Below are 21,553 nucleotides of genomic sequence, written 5' to 3'. Positions count from 1 at the left end.
ATAAACTAATGAATAAGGGCAGAGCATATGGAGTCAGGGGACAAGCAGAAAAATGGGTAGCTAGCTGGCTGCAAGACAGAAAGCAGAGAATAGGATAAAGGGTAACCATTCAGAGTGGCAGAAGGTGGAAAGTGAGGTCCCACAAGAATGAAAGCTGGCACTGCTGAGGGGCAGGGGAAGAGCCAATATTGAGTAGGACAGCAACAAATTACCATAAAGCATGAATAAACTTGCAGACTAGGCATATAATTGGCAAATGTATTTCAACACAGATAAGTGTGAGGTTTTGCATTTTGGTAAGAAATGTAATGAGGTCACATATTACTTGGAAAATAAGAACCTAGATAGGGTAGAGGAGCAAAGAGGACTGGGAGAACAAACATGAAAATCATTAAACATTGTGATGCAGGTCAATAAGGCCATAACAAAAGCAAACACAGCACTATGGGTTTATGTTTAGTGGGATAGAATTTAACAATATCAAGAAGTTATGCTAAACTTGTAGAAAACCTTGGTTAAATCATACTTGCCACACTGTATGCAGTTCTGGCCACCACAGTAAAATAGATTCAGACACTGGAGAGGATGCAATAAGATTTACAAGGATAATACCAAAAATGTGAAATTAGGTGTCTCAGGAAAGGATGAACAGGCTGGGTCTCTTGTCTCTTGAAAAGTGAAGGCTAATAGTAGTCTATAAAATTATGAAAGGTTTAGCTAGACTAGCCACAGCGAAAGTGTTTCCACTTATGAGAAGAACAGAACCAGAGGCCACCATTATAAAATAGTCACCAAAAATAAAATAAGGAATAAAGAAGAAAGTGGCGAGAATATGGAATTCCCTATCACAGGGAATAGTTGAGGTGGATAGTATAGATAGGGAAAATGAAATAAGCATTTGAGGAAGAAGGGAGTAGAGGATTATGCTGATAGAGTTGCATGAGGAAGGATGAGGGAGGCTTAAGTGGAGCATAAATGCCGGTATGAGTGGTTGGCCTGGCCTGTTCCTGTGCTATACATTCTATGTAATGTCTGTGTCTGTGTCTGCTGAAAACTAATTGATAGAGATTGATAGCTGGGATTAGTCAACAATTTCATTGGATCATGAGACTACAAGAATGACAGCAGGTGGACTAAATGGATCTTGTCTTATTTTGTCTAGCAATTCCTATGTTCCTATGCAATAGAGTTTTTTTGGGTTAGTGGGTTGGTAATTAATTTGATGGGCCAGTGAGTTTATCAATGTACACCATGTATACCAAAGAGGGTTACAAACTCAACCCCCATTGTGTGCTGACTTATTAAACCTCATGGCTTTGCTCAGAGAAAAGGTATAAGTTGAGTTCACCCAGCACTGACCTGGTCAGGATCCCATTAAATTGACAACTGGGTTGAGTGATATACAGAATTTTTAAAAATAATTTCTGTTTATGCTGAATTTTGGCTCAATTGAAGACATTGGAACAGGGGTGAGACTTCCTGAACACATTCATTACAGGATTCCCACATCTTATATTTTGGGTTAAATTTACAGGAACGATATTTTGCCATTTTCTTCTTACAATAGCTATTAAGATGGAATCTACAATATTCTGTTTCTAACATGTGCCCTGCCTTATTAGATGCATGCAATTATTGAGTTTCATAGAGAATATAATTTTGGAATTGAATTGAAATTTTGTTTCTCATAGCTCCAAGGTCAACGAAAAAAAGGAAGATTAAATGATTCTTTGCTTCCTAGAAATAACTTAAAGTGTTGATGCATTAGAAAGGCTGAATAATTTATTTATGCTCTATACCACAATAATTGAGGACAACCTCGTGTTATTGTAATTGTAATGATAGCTACTGCACTCACTTTCATGGCGCAATTACTTAATACATTTGGACAATCACGCCCCCTCCCTCCTCTGGGTTCATGCTGCTATTCTCCTTCCTCCCCCATTCCAAAATACCACAGCCAGCTTCTCAAAAGTAAATCTCCCCCACACCCTCCCAGCCTCTTCACCTGTATATAAATATGTCAGCCAGCTGCTGACAGTGCCTCCTCTCAGGCTCTGTTGTGCTTGACAGCCCTATTAGCAATGCCATGAGGAAATGACGTGCCATTCCAGCCTGTAGCCTTCAATTGCAAATGTTCTTTTGCTCACAGTTTTCCCTGCTTTTATAGTATAAGGGTCTGGTATAGGGTTAGTGTGGAACTGAGTACAGTATTGCCCACACAGTGATGTAAAACAGCGCATGATCCACTCCCAGGGTCAGTCTAGTGTTGGATAGTGTTGCTTGTGTACCAGCAAGCTCCTATCTTGAACCCTTTACTGTATGTTTGTAAGTTGTTCTAAGAGTCAATAAAGACTTAGGGCAGAATTTTGCCGTCGGCAAGCAGGGGGCGGGGCCTGCTCGCCAACGCATAAAATGACGCGGGATGACGTCGGGTGGAACCCCCAATGTCATCCCACCCCATTTAAATTTTCAGGAAGGTGGGTGCGCAGCAAAATCAGCTGCGGGCCTGCCGACCTGTCAATGGCAAATTGAGGCCATTAACAGGATCATTTAAACAATTAAAGGACCTGCCCGTCCAACCTTAAGGTTGGCAGGCAGGCCAGGAGCCCCGGTGGCAAATAGAGAAAACATGAAACCTCATCCAGCCTTTCAACTAACAGCCAGCCAGCATGAAATTGTGGTTGGGGGCCGATCGTGGGCAGCAGGCCGTTCCCTGGGCGCTCCCGGACCTGCCGATCGCGCTCGCCCGACGGTCTAAAAATCCTGCCCCTGGTCTTTTTTGCCAGGTTGAAAATGCAGTATGCTGGGGCTTCTGTCTGATGCTATGTCCTGTAGATGGCCCTATTCTAAATCTCAGAAGTAGACACACATCTGAGTAACTGCATCTCTGTTTGATACATTCATTAAAAAAAATTCACATTGAGTGAATTAGCTGTTCATTCTTTACAAATGCAATTATCATTACAGGCTGTGATGGATCATGATGCTGATAAGTTAGCTAAAATGTGCCAGACCTCACACTGAGTGAAAGGATATTGGAACAGAATGAGGTGCATTACCATTGTTCCCATTGTAAAGAGTTCATTTTAAAATAAATATAGGAAACTAACACCTCAGAATTCAATCTCGTAAGGTCTTTCTCATTTTAATTTTACAGAGATGAAGCCTGTTCTGCCGTCTTGAGTTCAATCCAGAAAATAAGCTGCACTCCCACTGTGCTGCATGGACCAAATTGATGGTCTTTGAATCAATTCTGATCCCTTTAACGTCCTAAAATGAACTGACTAGCTCAGAATGGTAAAGCACCAACAATTTATAATTTTAATTTGTAATTTATAATAATATAATACTATAATTTGTAATTTATTCTGAAGTTTGAATATGGGTTCGTGCATCAAGGTATGACTAGAGAAAGAAAGGAAACAGGGACAGACATTCAGGAGGAGGTGCCCAATCATTCCCAGTCATGATGCCCACAGTTTGTGTGTATTTCTGAGAACTCTTCCATCTTACTCTTCTTTTACACCGTGCCCTGCTCCTGGCGTAAAACAACATTCACAATAAATGGCACGGACAGACAAGTTATTCCCTATTTAAAATCAAAAATGTTGGAATCACTCAGCAGGCCTTGCAGCATCTGTGAAGAGAGAAACAGATTTAATGTTTCAGGTGATGAAAGGTGACAGGTTTGAAAAACGAACTCTGTTTTCTCACTCCGCAGATGCTGTTGGACCTGCTGAGTAGTTTCTGCATTTTCTGCTTCTCTTTCAGATTTCCAGCATTCGCAGCATTTTTGCTTCTTGTTTGAGTGGCTCCTCAACCTGAACCTCAATCCCATCAATGACTCCGTTACTTGGATGAGTTTGAGAATAGCAAATGGGACGATCCTAATTTTCAAAAAGGGCATCCACTCAGCGGGACGCTTTTGTTTGACCAGGAAACAACACAAATCAGTCAACATCTAAAAGATACAGATTAATGCCATTTCTTTACAAGGCTCTCACTCTAATTTTACTTTGACTTTTCCTGGGCTACTGACGTAATCTTTGAGCTTTTTCAGTATTTCATGTGCTTTTTATTTTAACATTCATTATTTTCTTTTCATCTCCGCTGTTGTTTGTTTGCTAAGTTTTGAATCCAGATATGGAAATTATAAGCGAGAACTCTGAAAAATATGTTTTATTAATGTCTATAAGTAAGTCATATTTAATGTAACTTTTAATGAGCGGCAATAACTTAGAATTGAGCATCAAAATGATCTTTATCTCAATGTTCCAATTCCTGGATCTCAGATAGGTCTACATTAAAAATGCATTAAAAGCACTTTGGCTCCTGTTGAAAATATGTTCACAAGCAGAACTAAGGGTTATTTGGAAAGAGATGAACTCAGGTCAGTTCTAATAATTTATGCCACCACAGATGCAAGTGAGTTGTAATGCTGACATGCAAGTTACTTATCCTGGCAAACTAATACTCACTGTGAATTATAATTATTTTCCATGTATTTGTTTGGGTATATTTACAGGATAAACAGCCTACGTGTGTCAGCTTGATCAGCTGATTGGACAAGGGCAACGGGTTCATTGGAACAATATTGTCTCCAAGTTCTCCTCCAAGTCATATAACATCCTGCCTTAGGATCATAGAATATATAAAATGGTATAGCACAGCAAGAGGCCATTTGGTCTATCATGGGCATCCTATATCTTTGAAAGAGGTGTCCAATTAGTCTCATTCCCTTGTACTTTCTACCTTCAAGCACTTAGCTAATCCGTTTTTGAATGTCGTTATTGAATCTGATTATACTAACTTATTTGTAAAATGATCCAGATCATGACAACTCACACAGTAAAAACATTTCTCCTAAATTGTGCCCCTGGTTCTTTTGCAATAACCATAAATCTGTATCCTTTGGTTATTGACCCTTCAGTCACAGGAAACAGTTTCCTTTTATTTACTCTATCAAAATGCTTCACAATTGTTAATACCTCTTTCAAATTTCCCTTTAACCTTCTCTACTCTTTAGGCCAGCATCTTCCGGTCGGCGAGCGGGGGCGGGACCCGCTCACCGGCGTGTAAAATGACGCGGGGTGATGTCGGGCGTGCGTTCTGTTGTCACCCCGTGCCATTTAGATTGTCAGTTCGGCGGGCGTGCATCCGAGTTGGATGCGCACCTGCCGACCTGTCAACGGCCTAGTTAGGCCATTCAAAAAACAATTAAGCTCATTGGTGGACCTGCCCACGGGCGGGGTGAGGTTTCACTGCTGAATCAAAAAATTAAGAGACGCTTTTAATTAACGTTCTGTCCATGTCCCAACTCATGTGACATTGTCACATGAGGGGACATGGATGGTGAATTAAATTTTCACTGCAGTAACTTTTTTACTTTGAGCGATCTCCCTGAGGCAGCACTTAGTCTCAGGGAGATCGGAGCGCTGTGCACAAAGGAGCGTACTTCTGATTTTAGGAATCCCCCCGCCTACACAAGAAGTGCATAAGGCTTCCCTGCAGACATCATGCTGGGCGGGCCTTAATTGGCTCGCCCACTAAAAATGGCGGCGTGCCTCCGATCAGGGGCGCCGATTAGAGGGCCGCCCGCCCACACCTGCCCCTGCACTTCCCCAACGACGGGGGGAAAATTTTGCTCTAAGAAGAACAATTTCAATCTCTTCAGCCTCTGTGAAGTTCTGCTTCTCTGGTATCATTCTAGTAAATCTCTTCTGCAATCTCTCTTCCTTCCTAAACTGTGGTTTCCAGAATTGAACGCAATACTCTTAGCTGGGGCCTAACCTGTGCTTTTTAAAGGTTTAGCATAACTCCACTACTTAGGTACTCTGTGTTTCTGTTTATAAAGAGATGGCTCACATATATATTTTTTGTAATACCCCTCTCAAATTTCCCTTCCACCTTCAAATAAGTGGGCTGGGTTTTATATTCCCCCAGGAGTTTGAAGGTGGGTGGGCATGCAAAATCCAGTGGTGGCCTACCCTACTCTGTTCTGCAAATTAATGACCACTTAAGGGCCTCATCCCACCCCCACTGGTAGTTTAACCGCAGTGTGGGAGCAGGCGGGGGTTGGGGGGGGGATGTGTGGCCTGCGCAGACTAGTAAAGGGTAAGGTGCAGAGCTCCTTGGGAACTCCTTCAGCCCATTGGTCTCACCCCCGCTTCAGGTCATCCCCTTTTTAACGCTTCCCCCTGGCCTCTTGAAGCCAAACACCCACATTCCCCCCTGCCCTGCACCACTCGCTCCCACTTGTCCTTACTTAACCCCTTTGCTGTGAGCCCCAACCACAGACTTACCTGCCAGTCAGGGCTCCTCAGCATTGGGGACTGCTGAGACCACAATGCTGCCAACCAATCCAATTGGCCAGCAGCTCTCTGAGGTTGGACCTCCTGCCGAGAAAGGGGTGGAAGTCTCACCTTAAAGCAACTAACTGCTCCCGGTGTTAAACTGCTGCAGGTCAGCCATCGGGATCGTGAGTGGGTCACCCCTGATTTTTTAGCGAGCGGGGAGGAAACAAGGCGTCCTGTAAAATCCAACCCATACGCCAGAATTTTTGGCTCGGCAAGTAGGGGCGGGGCGTAAAATGATGCGGGGTGACGTCGGGTGTGTGTCTTGGCGTCACTTAGGTTTTCAGTTCAGCAGATGCGCAGCCAACTCGGCTGTGCGCCTGCCGAACTGTCAAAGGCCTATTAAGGCCATTTAAAAACTAATTAAACCAATAAATTGAGCTGCCCATCTAACCTTAAGGTTGGTGGGCAGGTGAAGAGCCCAGGTGGCCTTCATATTTTTCATGGAACCTCATCCACGGGCGGGATGAGGTTTCATGAAGTGTTTATAAATTGAATAAAAATGTTTATAAAAATTAATTGACATTCCAGCTCATGTGACACCGTCACATGAGGGGACATGTCTTAAAATCTTTTCTTTTCTTTATTTAGATTTTTAAAACTTAAACTAATCTCCCTGACGTACCTCTGTGCCTCAGGGAGATTTCTGCCCTCTTTTGCACACATGCGCAAAAGAGCGCACTACTGACTCACGGAATCCCCCCACACAGGGAGTGCTCAGCGTTTCCTGGTGCACATCACACTGGGCAGGACTTAATTGGCCCGCTCACATAAAATGGCGACCAGTACCTGATCGGGGGCGTCGATCAGGTCCGCGCCTGCCCCCGCCCACCCCCACACAACACCCCTGGCAGGGGGAAAATTCTTCCCATAGAATCATTGAAAAGTACCACACAGAAGAAGGCTATTCAGCCCAGAGAGCCTGTACTGGCTCTTTTGAAGAGCAATCCAGTTAGCTTCACCTCCCCACTCTTTCCCCATACCTCTGCTTGTTTTCATCTTCAAATATGTATCCAATTCCCTTTTGAAGGTTACGATTGAATCAGTACCCACCACCCAATGAGTACCAAATCTTGATCACTTGTTGTATAAAATGTCTTCTCTTCATGTTGCTTCTGGTTCTTTTGCCAATTACTTTAAATCTGTTGCCTTTCATTATGTTTTAGTCATTGAAAACAGCTCCTCTTTATTTAATCTAAGAAAACTCTTCATGACTTTAAACACCTCTGTTAAATCTCCTCTTAGCCTTCTCTGCTCTAAGGAGAACAACCACAGCTTCTCCAGCTTGTTCAAGTAGCATTAATGGCTCATTGGTAGAACCATTCTAGTAAAGTTCTCCTGTACCTTCTTCAAAGTCTTCATATCTTCCTAAACTGTGGTGTCCAGAATTGAACAAAATAATCCAGTTGGGAGTACAATAGTGTTTGATATAGATTTAGCATAATTTTCAGACTTTTGTACTCTATGCCTCCATTTATAAAGCCAGGATCCAATATGCTTTATTAACCGCTTTGTTAATGTGCACTACCACATGCAAAGTTTGTATATGAGCACTTATCCTCTTGCACCTTGTTTAAAATTGTACCTTTTGGCAGGTAATGTTTCTTCTCATTCTTCCTACCAACATGTATGACTATAAACTTTTATGGCCAGGATATTTGGGTCAGCGAGCAGGGGGCGGGACCCACTCGCCGACGCGTAAAATGATGCAGGATGATATCGGGCGGAACACCCGACGTCACCCTGCGTCATTTCAATTTTCAGGCCGGCGGGGGCGCAGCTGCACGCCTGCCGACCTGTCAACGGCCAATTGAGGCCATTTAAAAAGTAATTGAAATAATTAATGGACCTGCCCGTCCAACCTTAAGGTTGGCGAGCAGGCTGGGGGCCCTGGCGGGCTTCAGAGAAAGCATGAAATCTCATCCACGGATTTCATGAGGGTTTTTAAAAGTTTAATAAATGTTTGATTAAAAGTGATGGACATGTCCCAACTCATGTGACAGTGTCACATGAGGGGACATGTCAGGGAAATTTTATTTTTGCCCCTTCACCGTTTTTAAATTTGGCGCCAATCTCCCTGAGGCAGCACTTAGCCTCAGGGAGATGAGTGCGCTCTTTCGCATGCATGCACGAAAGAGCATACTCTCGGCTGAGGGATTCCGCCCCGCCCACACAGGGAGCGTATTGCGCTTCCTGGCGGACGTCACGCTGGGCAGGCCAATGAAGGCATGCCCATGTAAAATGGCGGTGCACCCCCAATTGGGGCGCCGATTAGAGGTGCACCCGCACGCGCCTGCTCCTGCACTTCCCCCCCCGACAGCGGGAAAATTCTTCTCTATGTATTGAATTTCATCTTTGAATTCTATTACTATCTGACACATTATTTATGATACACTTCCAAGTTTCGTGTTACTTGCAAATTTGGAAATTGTGTTCTTTTATCCTAAGCCCAGGTCATTAAGGTGCATCAAAATAATAATCCGAGTCAAAGTTCCCTTTGAAATTTTATCGTTAAGCATGGCCATTTTTTTCACCTTTAAATGGTTTTACACAGCCAAACATATAGGGTATGTAATACAGAATGAGACATGCAGAGTACCTTCCAGACTGTTGCATAGCTATGGTTGCACATGCAGCTTAACGGGAACATTTGTCCTAGTACTGAACCTTGGGGGACTTCAATGTATACCTCCCTCCTGTCCGAAAAACAGATATTCAACGCTCTGCTTCCTATCCCTTAACCAATGTTATTTTCATGTTGCTACTGACCCTTTTATTCCAAAGGCTTTAATTTTGCTAGCAAAGGTTTGTATACATACATTCCCATGTCTCTCTGTCCTTGTACTCCATTTAAAATTTTACTATTTTGTACACCATATTCTTAGTGCCAACAGGCATCCCTTCACACTTCCCTGTGTTAAATTTCAGCTGTCACATGTCCACCCATTTCACCAGACTTTGACATGTTTTGTCATTCCTTCATTGTTGCTGGGTTAAAATCCTGGAACTCCCTACTTAACAGCATTGTGGTAGCCCCTTCAGCACACGGACTGCCCAAGAGCAACTAGGGATAAGCAATAAAAGCCAGTTTTGCAGCAATGCCCATATCCTGAGAATGGCTTTTTTGCTTTACAGTAGCACAATTGACTGGTTAGAAAGTTATGGTTTCGCACCCTACTAAGGATATACGAACATACATACGAACATACGAAATAGGAGAGAATAGGCCATTCGGCTCCTTGAGCCTGCTCCGCTGTTCAATAAGATCATGGCTGATCTGTTTGTGTTTTGAGTTCCACATTCTTATCTACCCCCAATAACCTTTGATTCCCTCGTCTAACAAGAATCTATCTACCTCTGCCTTAAAAATATTCAGTGACCCTGCCTCCACCGTCTTCTGAGACAGTGAGTTCCAAAGTCGCACAACCCTCTGAGAGAAAAAAAATTCTCATCTCTGTCCTATAAGGGCAACTCCTAATTTTAAAACAGTGCCCCCTAGTTCTGGACTCACGCACAAGAGGAAACATCCTTTCCACGTCCACCTTGTGAAGGCTGTTCAGGATCTTGTATACTCCAATCAAGTATACAATTATATACTTCACCCCTCACTCTTCTAAACTCCAGTGGAAAGGAGTGGATATGAGCACCAATCTAGGCTGACACTCCAGTGCAGTAGTGGAGTTTTCCACTGTTACAGGTACCACTTTTTAAACCATTCTATTTGCTTAAATGGCTGTAAATGATCACATGACACTATTTAATGCAGAACAAGAAGTTCTCTTGAATTGTCAGTACAAAATCCATTTCTAACTATTTAGGTGTAAACTGCCTTCTTATAATGGAAAATCCTCCCTAATGCTTTGGGGATCTCACTATGAAACCCTCCAGCACTGGCCCCTGCTAACAGTAGGTTTGGACTCTACACTTCAAAACTCATACAGCTTCTGGTGACAGGCAATCATAATATAAAAGTTGAGATAATTTATTGTAAAGTGCTGCAGAAACCTGGGCTGAAATATGTGATTTCAAAGAAAGCGATCTTCAATAGGATGAACTGTTCACTGCAAGAGGTTAACTGGGATGGACTGCTAAAAGGAGAGCCAGTCGAGGAAAAATGGAAAACTTTTAGAACAAGTGTATACCAAAGAGCAATAAATGCATGTTACATAAGCAATATCCAAAAAAATGAATAGAGAAATTAAGTGGCACCAGGCAAGAATAACAAACTATATCAAGTGTATCGGGTAAAGGGGAAGGAATATAAGGATGTAAAAAGGCCACAAGGAAGGAACATAGCAAAGAATATTAAACACAATCCTTTCCTCAAAGCTATGATAATAGAGTAGTTAGGTAGTCGGGGGTTTAATAGATAAAAGTGGTGCAATAATTGAAGATGAAAAGTAAATAGCTAAATTGCTCTTTTTTTTGTTTGTGCACAGCATGTGAGCACCACCGGCAAGATCAGTATTTATTGCCCACTCCTATTTACACTTGGGAGTGTGATGTGAGCTGCCTTCTCGAACCATTTTTTGCAGTCCATGTGGCGTAGATACACCCACGGTGCTTTTAGGAAAGGAGCTCCAGGATACTGAGTCAATGACAAAGGAATGACGATATATTTCCAAGCCAGGATGGTGCTTGAACTGGAAGGGAACTTATGGTGGTGCTCTCATGCATGCACCTGCTGCCTTTGTTCTTCTAGGTGGTAGAGATCACGAGCTTGGTAGGTGCTGTTGAAGAAGTTACTTAAGTGCACCTTGCAGGTGGTAAACACTAGTGTGCCAGTAATGGAGGAAGTGAATATTTAAGGTGGTGGATAGGGTGCCAATCAATTGGGCTGCTTTGTCCTGGATGATGTGGAGCTTCTTGAGTGTTGTGTGAGCTTCATTCATCCAGCTAACTGAAAAATATTTAATCACATTCCTGATTTGTGCCTTGTACACTGGAAGATATGATTTAAGAGCAGAAGTAGGCCATTCAGCCTTTTTAGCCTGCTCTGCCATTCAATAAGATCATGGCTGATCTGATTGTGGTCTTCACACTGCTTTCGTGCCTGTCCCTCATAACCCTTGACTCCCTTGTCTATCAAAAATCTGTCTAACTCTGACTTGAATAAATTCATTGACCCAGCCTCCAATGCTTTCCAGGTGATAGAATTCCACAGACTAAGAGATGACAGTTAGGCTTTGGGGAATCATGTCAGCTGAGATAATTGGCCTCCAGCAACCAGAACCATCTTCCTCTGTGCTAGGTATGTCTCCATCCAGTGGGAAGTTTCTCCCCAACTCCTGATTTCCATTGACTTAGATTTTGTTAGGGCTTCTTGATGTCACATTCTGTCAAATGATAGACTTAGTTGTAGGAGACAGAGGGTGATGTCAGAAGGATGCTTTAGTGACTGGAAGCCAGTGTCCAGTGGCGTACCACAGGGATCTGTGCTGGGTCCCCTATTATTCGCCATTTATATAAACGACATAGATGACTATGTGGGGGGTAGGATTAGTAAATTTACGGATGGCACAAAGATTGGCCGGGTGGTTAACAGTGAGGTTGAGTGTCTTGGGCTACAGGAAGATATAGGTGGGATGGTCAAATGGGCAGATAAGTGGCAGATGGAATTTAACCCTGAAAAGTGTGAGATGATACACTTTGGAAGGAGTAATTTGACAAGGAAGTATTCAATGAACTGCATGACACTAGGAAGTTCTGAGGAACAAAGAGACCTTGGCATGTGTGTCCATAGATCTCTGAAGGCGGAGAGGCATGTTAGTGGGGTGGTGAAAAAGGCATATGGGACACTTGCCATTATCAATCGAGGCATAGATTACAAAAGAAGGGAGTCATGAGTTGTGTAGAACCTTGGTGAGGCCACAGCTGGAGTACTGTGTGCAGTTCTGGTCACCACATTATAGGAAGGATGTGATTGCACTGGAGGGGGTGCAGAGGAGATTCACCAGGATGTTGCCTGGGATGAAACATTTAAGTTATGAAGAGAGGTTAGATAGACTTGGGTTGTTTTCGTTGGAGCAGAGGAGACTGAGGGGCGACCTGATCGAGGTGTACAAGATTATGAGGGACTTGGACAGGGTGGATAGGGAGCAGCCATTCCCCTTAGTTGAAGGGTCAGTCACGAGGGGATGTAAGTTCAAGGTGAGGGGCAGGAGGTTTAGGGGGGATGTGATGAAAAACTGTTTTTACCCAGAGCGTGGTGATGGTCTGGAACGCGCTACTTGGGAGGGTGGTGGAGGCGGGTTGCCTCAAATCCTTTAAAAAGTACCTGGATGAGCACTTGGCACGTCATAACATTCAAGGCTATGGGCCAAGTGCTGGTAATTGGGATTAGGAAGGTAGGTCAGGTGTTTCTCACGTGTCGGTGCAGACTCGATGGGCCAAGGGCCTCTTCTGCACTGTGTGATTCTGTGATTCTGTGAAATGCTGCCTTGATGTCAAGGGTAGTCTCTTTCACCTCACTCTTGGAATTCAACTCTTTTGCCCATTGTTACCAAGGCTATAATGGGGTCTGGAGCTGAGTGGTCCTTGCAGAACCCAAATTAAGCATTGGTGGGCAGGTTATTGGTTATTAAGTGCCACTTGATAGCACTGTTAATTATACCTTCCATCACTTTGCTGATGATTGAGAGTAGAAAATGGTTGACTGGATTGGATTTGTCATGCTTTTTGGGAACAGGATTTTGTTGGGAAATTGTTCACATTGCCAGTGTTGTAGCTATACTGGAACAGTTTGGTTAGGGGTGTGGCTAGTTCTGAAACATGCCTTCACCACCATAGCTGGGATGTTGCTGAGGCCATATACGGTATCCAGTGCACTCAGCTGCCTCTTGATATCATATGGATGAATCAAAATGGTTCAAGACAGGAGGGGACCTCTGAACCACATGGGATGAATATCTAACTCAGCCTTAAAAATCTTCAATGACCCTGCCTCCACAGCTGACTGGGGGAGAGTTCTACAGACTTACCACCCTCAGAGAAAAAAATCCTCATCTCCATCTTAAATTGGAGACCCCTTATTTTTAAACTGTGTCCCCTAGTTCTAGTTTCTCCCACAAAGGGAAACATCCTTTCAGCATCCACCCTACACGGGTAGTCTTACACCAATATTGGGTAAAAAAAATGGAAACTATAATAAGGGGTATATTAAAAAGAATTACCTAGATAGCACTGTTTTAATGAGGAGCAGTTAGTAAGGATGAACAGAAGAAAATCTTAGAGAATATTAAAAATACAACCTTTAAAAATATCTTATTCCGACCAGCTCCTAAATAGTCTTTTGACAACGAGCTTCTAAAACTGGATGGGGGTGCGCGCAATCACCGACCAGCGTAAATTCCTGGCAGCTGGCGGATGAGGCAGGTTTTCAAGCTCGCCAATTTTCCATCCATTAAAGCGAATAGAGTCAAAACTGTGTACTGCAAGATCAGAAGCAGCTGATCTCAAGCTGTTGGAATATGGGGCACGCTAACTGCCCAGTAAACCATGCACCTTCCCCCCTCTAACAGGGAGTCAATGTGAATTTCGACATAGCCTCCTGGGGAAGAAGAACACAGGGCTGTCCAGAAGTTTGGGCTAATGTGCTTTTCAGTCCATTGTGAAATTTAACTTGGAGCTGGTGTACTTGCTCACTGCTTTTGTCCTTTTCGACACGGCGTGCTTGGCCAGTTCCCTGGGCAGCAGCCGGCACATGGCGGTCTGGATCTCCCGGGAGCTGATGGTGCTGCGCTTGTTGTAATGGGCCAGGCGGGAAGCCTCACCCGCAATATGCTCGAAAATATCATTCACAAATGACTTCCTGATGCTCACGGCCTTGGAGGAGATGCCAGTGTCGGGGTGAATCTGCTTCATCACTTTGTAGGTGTAGATGGAGTAACTTTCCTTCCTGGATCTTCTCTTCTTGCTGCCCTTCGCTGGCAACTTTCTCTGCACGTTCTTGTCTTCAACCATGGTCACAGTCAGCTTCAGATACAGAATAAGGGAACCAGCTGTATCGGCAGCGACCTACACTCGGGGAATCTCCCAAATGTAGCACAGGCACCGAACACTTCACAAATGGGGTAACGGGGCATTTAAGGACTAGCCTTCCACAAGCTCCAATCTGATTCGCACGGTTGTTTCTTCCAAATGCCATTCATGTAACTATTTACACCCAGAGCCTAAGTGTTCATACATAATAATTAATTAGACATGTGAAAATCCTTTTTTGTTCGTCAGAATTCCTGATAGTATTTTTTAGGCACTAGACACTGGGAGTTTACATTTCCACTGCTGCTGTATTTAATGATCTGATCTTAACCTCAAACTGTCCCTTGATTTTTTTACTTCTTCCTCTCTGCAACCCGCCTGCCACTAGTTCTGGAGCACAGCCACATAAAGATTTACTATTAATCTATAGCTTGAACAGAGTTTCCAGCAGGTGTAACTGGAATGACAATGTCCCTTCTTTCTAAGAAAAAACCCCAGCCTCTCCTCTCTATTCCATTGCCTTCCCAGACTGCGTGTCAGGCTAATGTGTTAGTGTCCACCTAATCCCAGCTTCAACCCTACATCCCAAACACCAGCCTAGACTAATTCCCTAACATTGTCCATCTCTGCCTCAATCTCACTCCATTGCCCTGGAAAAACCCTCCTTGCAGCTATACTTGGCTTTCTCAATGTCCCCTTCACCCTCTCCCCAGCTTAATTGCCCTTGAGAAGGTGGTGGTGAGCTGCCTTCTTGAACTGCTGCAGTCTTTGTGGTGTAGATGCACCCACAGTGCTGTTAGGGAGGGAGTTCCAGGATTTTGACCCAGCAGCTGTGTAGATTATTATCTGAAAAGGAAGAATGTGCAGAGCTATGGGGGGGAAGGCGGAGGAGTGGCACTCGGTAAATTGCTTTTTCAGAAAGCCAGTGAAGACATGATGGGCTGAATGGCCTCTTGCACTATAACAATTCTGTGGTTCTGATACATTTCAAGATATCCTCACAGGCAACTTTCCTTGCATCAAACCCCCACTTCCCAATCCTTGGCAATTTCCACTGAGCCTGGTGTCTCTAAAGGCATGAATTTAAAATTCACCTTTCACAAAGCTCTGTGGACCTTCTTGTTACAGCTTCAATGACCCAACCCCTGCCCTTTGTACCTCTCAAATTGCTCTTTTAAAATCAAAGCTGACATTCTAGTGCAGTACTGAGGGAGTGTTGCACTGTTGGAGGTGCTGTCTTTCAAACCGAGGCCCCATCTATCTGCTCAGGTGGGCGGAAACTAACCCATGGTACTATTTTGAAAAGAGCAGAGAAGTTAATCCTGATGTCCTGGCCAATATTTATCCCTAAATCAACGTCTCAAAAGAATGATTATCTGATCATTTTCACATTGTTCTTTGCAGGAGCTTGCTGTGCGCAAATTGACTTCCAAGTTTCCTACATTACAAAAGTGACAACACTTCAAAAAGTGTTTCTTTGGCTTGAGGGATCCAGCGGTGGCGAAAAGCACTATATAAATGAATTTTTTTTCGTGCGAATTTCCTTCTCGCCCACCCAACAGAATCTTGCCCTTAATCTCCGGGGCTCTCTCCCTCAACCCTCCCCTTGCTATTGCTCTCCCACCTTTAAGAGTCTCCTCAAATCCCCGCTTTTGGACGGGGCTATTCTCTTTGCTTATTGCTGGGTCTATATTAGGTGAAGTACATTCCTTGCATTGGAGACAACTATAAAAATATAAGTTGCTGTTTCTCTCTTTCCTTGACTAAAGATTATTTACAAACATGATTTCCAGATTGTCATCGAGCGGAATAGGCTGCTGAGGAAATCCGAAGCGTGTGTGTGATGATATTTACAGAGAGCGGATGCACTCGCCTGGAGTTTGTTCAGTACAAAGGCTTTTTCGTATATCACAGAACTGCCTGTTTCTGTTCCAATCAGGAAATTGTGACCTCTCTGATCCCAAGGATCATTTAAGAAAATGTACGGAAATGGGTCAGAAACATAAACATTTCATATTGTTTATAAAACAAGGTTAGTGCAATAAGCTTTTAGCCACGGCTCCAGTCAGAGATGAATCGGTGTTGCGGCGAGTTTTGCTTGACTCAATTCTATTTAATTCCAATGTTATTATCCAGAGCGGAGAATCGTTGTGCGTTTCCAGACCCATTGGAGACTGATTAAATGATTAAATTGTTTCATTCACACTTAAAACATATATATATGTATATATATGCTGTGTTTCAGAATGCAGGCAAACGGAACTGAACCCAAATATTCCACTTCAGTGGGAATTGGACCCAGACCCCTGGCCGCCCCCAATCCCCGGCTGAGCTTTCGCCAGCGTTTAAGTGATAGACTCATTTTAACAAGCTTACAGCTATTGTTAATCTTTTTATATTAAAAAGTCGACCACAATACAATTATTTCAAAATCAGCTCATCTTTACGGAGGCGTGGGTACTGTCTGAAGTTACTTAACCTCAAGTGATTAATGTGAAACAGCGTCAGATACAAGGGCAGCGGTGGGAAGTATTTGCTCAACTCTGTTCTTGATGTAAATAAGGCAAACTAAAAAATCATTAGAGTAGCAAAGCAAAGATCTGGGCAACAAACGTCTTGCCTTTTTAACTAGGGGTGTGAGCCGCAGTGGTTTCGATCACATCTTCCTGCTGGAACACCGACTCACACACACACACACTTTCAAACAGGCTGCACAGTACTTATTATGAGGGGTGGGGGGGGGGGGAAACCCATGTCCTTGCTGAAGTCGAACACTGGTTGGTTGGCCGATTAGGTTGACGTCAGGGTCTGGGAGCTTTGTAAAGGTTGAGCGGGTAGAGAGAAATACAAACTGAGAGTTATCCGGGAGCTCTGAGCACTGACCTTCCAACACACCAGCCCCTCCCAGAGTGAGGGGGCAACAGCACTAGGCAGCTGGGATTTTAGAAGCGACTCTGTCATCTGAGATGCTTCGGGAGGTTTGATCATTCTGCCATCATTGAGACTGCCAGGGATGGAGGAGGCGAGAGGCAATGTGAGTGTTGGAGCGAATGGGGAAGGCCAGGCTTGGAGGGTGAGCCCAGAGCTGCGAGGTTGCAAACTGGGGCTGAAAATGTGATGGGCATGGAGATTTGCGGCCAGCCTGATGCTAACCGATCCGAAGGGGAGAATGGCACCGACTTTGAGAAGCTGCTCCCTCACTACACCCCGACGGCCACTGCCCTGGTCAGCCTGGTGGTCACATTTATTATCCTGCTCACCATGGTGGGGAACATCCTAGTGGTGGTGGCTGTATTTACCAGCAGAGCTCTGAGGCCTCCCCAGAACCTGTTCCTCGTGTCTCTGGCCTCGGCTGACATCCTGGTGGCCGCACTGGTCATCCCTTTCTCTCTTGCCAACGAGGTGATGGGCTACTGGTATTTTGGGAGTGTTTGGTGCGCTATCTATCTAGCCCTAGATGTCCTCTTCTGCACCTCCTCGATTGTGCATCTGTGTGCTATAAGTCTGGACAGATACTGGTCAGTAACCCGTGCTGTCGAATATAATCTAAAGAGAACTCCCAAACGCATCAAATGCATGATTGCCATAGTGTGGCTTATATCTGCAATCATCTCCTTCCCACCTTTGGTTACCATGGACAGCAGTAAGCAAGGGTGCTGTGAACTTAACGACGATACCTGGTACATCCTGTCCTCTTGCGTCGTGTCTTTCTTCGCCCCGTGTGTGATCATGATCCTGGTCTACTTCCGAATCTACAGGGTGGCCAAGCAAAGGACCTCGGTGGTGTCGGTGGCCAGGAACGGGGTGGAGAGGCAAGCCTCCCACTCGGAGACCTGCTTCGCCGGCAAGGGGAAGGTCGACCCCGAGAGTCCCAGCAGCCAGAGTTCGTGCAGCAACCAGAGGCAGGAGGAGCTGGAAGACATCGACCTGGAGGAGAGTTCCTCCTTGGAGACCAAGCCCAGGGGCTCCAAGTGTCCCGAGCCCAGGAAGGTGCAGCCCCCCAGCTGCTGCCCCACGGTACAGCAGAACCGCTTGTCCTGGGCCAGCAACAGGGCATCTCAGTTATTCCTGGAGCCCAGAAAGCGTCCCGCCTCCAAACTGAGCAAGAGCAAAGTGGCCCAGTTGAGGGAGAAGCGCTTCACCTTCGTACTGGCCGTGGTGATCGGGGTCTTTGTGCTGTGTTGGTTTCCCTTTTTCTTCACCTACAGCCTGAAAGCAATCTGCAGGGAGAACTGCTCCATCCCCGACCCCCTCTTTAACTTTTTCTTTTGGATCGGCTACTGCAACAGTTCTTTAAACCCCATCATCTACACAATCTTTAACAGGGACTTCCGAAAGGCCTTCAAAAAAATCATTTTCAAAACGAATAAACGCACTTTGTAACAGTCGTATGTAAATCGGATGTCGTGCCTTAAGTGTGTGTGTGTATATCGTGTGTATTTGCTGCATATCTATATACTTAAACAGTTAAGAAAAAGCTAATACTAAAAAAAAAAGTTATTAACAGATAAAACTATACCCAATGCTGCAATTGAATTTTTCTTTCAAAGACAGCGAGCTGAAAAAATGATTTTTAAGGTGGTATTGTGGCGACTGATACCCATAAGGTTATACATTTTAGAGCGGTTTATGTCATTGAATGTTGTGTTTGTAAAAGAAAAAAATCCGCCTGAGCATCCTTTTCAAAACTGTGGTGGCAGACTGTTGAGGGATTGTGCGTGGGACAATACAGTGTGTATGAAGAGAAAACAAACTTGTATAATATTTGCCATGACACATCTTTTCCTAAGGGTTTTGGAATAATAGTGGTTAGTGTCAAAATTAATTCGTGATCAAGTGGATTTACAGACCTTTGGGGATCTGTCATGTAGATCAATCAGCAGATTTAACCTGCAGTATGTATAGTTAGTGACTGATATCAGCCATCTAACTCCATGCCTGTGTAAGGTAAGGTACTTTAGCTAAATTGAGTTTTCACAGTAGGACAATTTATAAAATCAGGATGATAAAGGGTTTCCCTCTGATGCTACAACAATTTGAAATCTGTTTATTATGCTGTGCAATATTATCCAAATGCTTAACATATTCCTTTGAAACAGGTTAATGTCTCTTAAAACTCAATTCGTACAAACACAGTAGGCTCTCACACAGTAATATTACACGGCATAATTTCTAGCCTCCAAACTATAAATTGCGATCCTGCTTTACTTACAGTCCAGTTGACCATGCCCTTGCTGAACAGTTATTATCCTCAATCAAAGCCTTGTCTGATTTAAATTACTTTTTCTTGCTGAAGAACAGCTCTTGCACAACCTTTAATCTACAAATGAAATGTGATTAAATTGTAAAATGTACAAAACAGTATTCCCTGGATAAAAAGGTAAATATATCCTTATGTTATCTGATTGGAAAAAAAGAGAAAATTGGCTTCGTAACTGTTTCAGATTGTAACCTTTTATGACACATTTTCAGATTTGTCATTCGCCTGACCATAAGTTAGGAGGAACAGGCATTGTTATTCCTTACAGTTTCTTAGAACCAATTTTTAACATGTTCAAATGAGCTGCAGCTTTGTAAAACAAAAAATGTTTGCTGATCAAAGTAATTGATATTACTGGTGTGCAATCTGCTTCAATTCGGCAAGCACACTCAACTTGGACAAGTAGAATACTTCACATGTTAATGCAATGCTTTCCATCTGTACAAAGCAACTGTCAGTTTGCAAAACCCCTCACCCATGTAGTAGAATTCATCAGTGCACTTCTGCTGACATACCTTGCATATATGCTAGCATAGAGTTCATTTGGATGAGCATAAGTCATTAAAGGTGGAAAGACAGATTGGGAGAGCAGTTAATAAAGCATACAGCATCCTAAGCTTTATTAATAGTGGCATAGAGTACAAGAGCAAGGAGGTTATATTAAACTTGTATAAAACACTGGATCAGCCTCAATTAGATGATTGTGTCCAGTTTTAGGAAAGATGCGAAGCATTATAGAGATTGAAAAAAAGATTCATAAGCATGGTTCCAGAGATGAGAAATTTCAGTTATGCAGATAGATTGGAGAAGCTGGGACTGTTTTTCTTGGAGAAAAGGAGATTGAGAGGAGATTTGATAGAGGTATTCAAAATCATGAGAGGTCTGGACTGAGTCGATAGGGAGATAGCGTTCCCATTGGTGGAAGGACCGAGAACCAGAGGGCACAGATTTAAGGTATTTGGAAAAAGACGCAATGGAGACATGAAGAGAAACGTTTTTACGTAGCGAGTGGTTAGGATCTGGAATATGCTGCTTGAGATTATGGTGGAGGCAGGTTCAACTGAGTCATTCAAGATGCAATTGGATTATTATCTGAAAAAGAAGAATGTGCAGGGTTACAGGGAGAAGGTGGGGGAATGGTACTAGGTACATTGCTCATTTGGAGAGACAGTGCAGACATGACAGGTCAAATGGCCTCCTTCTGCACTGAAAGAATTCTGTGATTCCATGATAAATATGCACCGAACTATCTAATAAGGAAGTTGTGAGAAGCTTCTTTATTCAGAATGGTAAGAATGTGAAATTTCCCACTGCATGGAATGGTTGAAACAAATCACATCGGTCGCTAGATAAGTTTGTGAGAGAGAAAGGAATAGAAGGATATGTTGATGGGGTGAGATGAAGTAAGATGGGAGGAGGCTCTTGTGGAGCATAAACACCGGCAAAGAGCAGTTGGACCAAAGGGCTGTTGATTTGTTATAAAATTCAATGTAAATGTATGCACATAAATATGCTGCAGAATTCAGATGTCCTCCTGTTATTGCTCCAGGGAGCTCAATAACAATATGACAGAAATCTTGTTAATCCTTCAGAATTAAAATAATTTTTTCCCTGTCACCAACTCAAAGAGGATTAGAGTTTAGGGAGAGGATAAGTATTTTTTTTTCTATGTGCTGACTGTGTAGGTTTACGACACAAATGCCAGATTGTCAACTGCCGCTGTAACAGAATAGGTGTGAATAGCGATATTAGTGTTGGGATTGGAGTTTGGGTTATGGCGAGGTGGGCGGTTGGGAAGGGTGGATGGGGGGATGGGTGGTGAAAAGGAGGTGCAGCAAAGGAGGTGATAATGAGGAATCATGAGACCCAGAAAGTAATTGCATATGTGAAACTTTGAAGGGAGAAGAGATATGAACAAGTTTTAAAAAATCTCCAGTCTAATCACATCAGATTTATT

At 43.5% G+C, this 21,553-nt stretch overlaps 1 protein-coding gene across 1 annotated transcript; it reads left to right on the top strand.

The window, feature by feature from the left end:
• The first annotated feature begins 16,577 nt into the window (after positions 1 to 16,577).
• On the top strand, positions 16,578 to 18,854 carry LOC144685731 (alpha-2Db adrenergic receptor-like). Its single transcript, XM_078550556.1, is given in 3 exon segments — positions 16,578 to 18,243; positions 18,246 to 18,361; positions 18,363 to 18,854. Coding segments are annotated over 3 exon segments (1,263 nt in total). The 5' UTR covers positions 16,578 to 17,453; the 3' UTR covers positions 18,720 to 18,854.
• Positions 18,855 to 21,553: the final 2,699 nt, after the last annotated feature.

The sequence above is a fragment of the Cetorhinus maximus genome, chromosome 10, assembly GCF_964194155.1.
Source record: "Cetorhinus maximus chromosome 10, sCetMax3.hap1.1, whole genome shotgun sequence".
Classification (NCBI taxonomy): Eukaryota; Metazoa; Chordata; class Chondrichthyes; order Lamniformes; family Cetorhinidae; genus Cetorhinus; species Cetorhinus maximus.
Note: the sequence above shows the minus strand (reverse complement) of the source record. Positions and strands in the feature narration are given on the sequence as shown.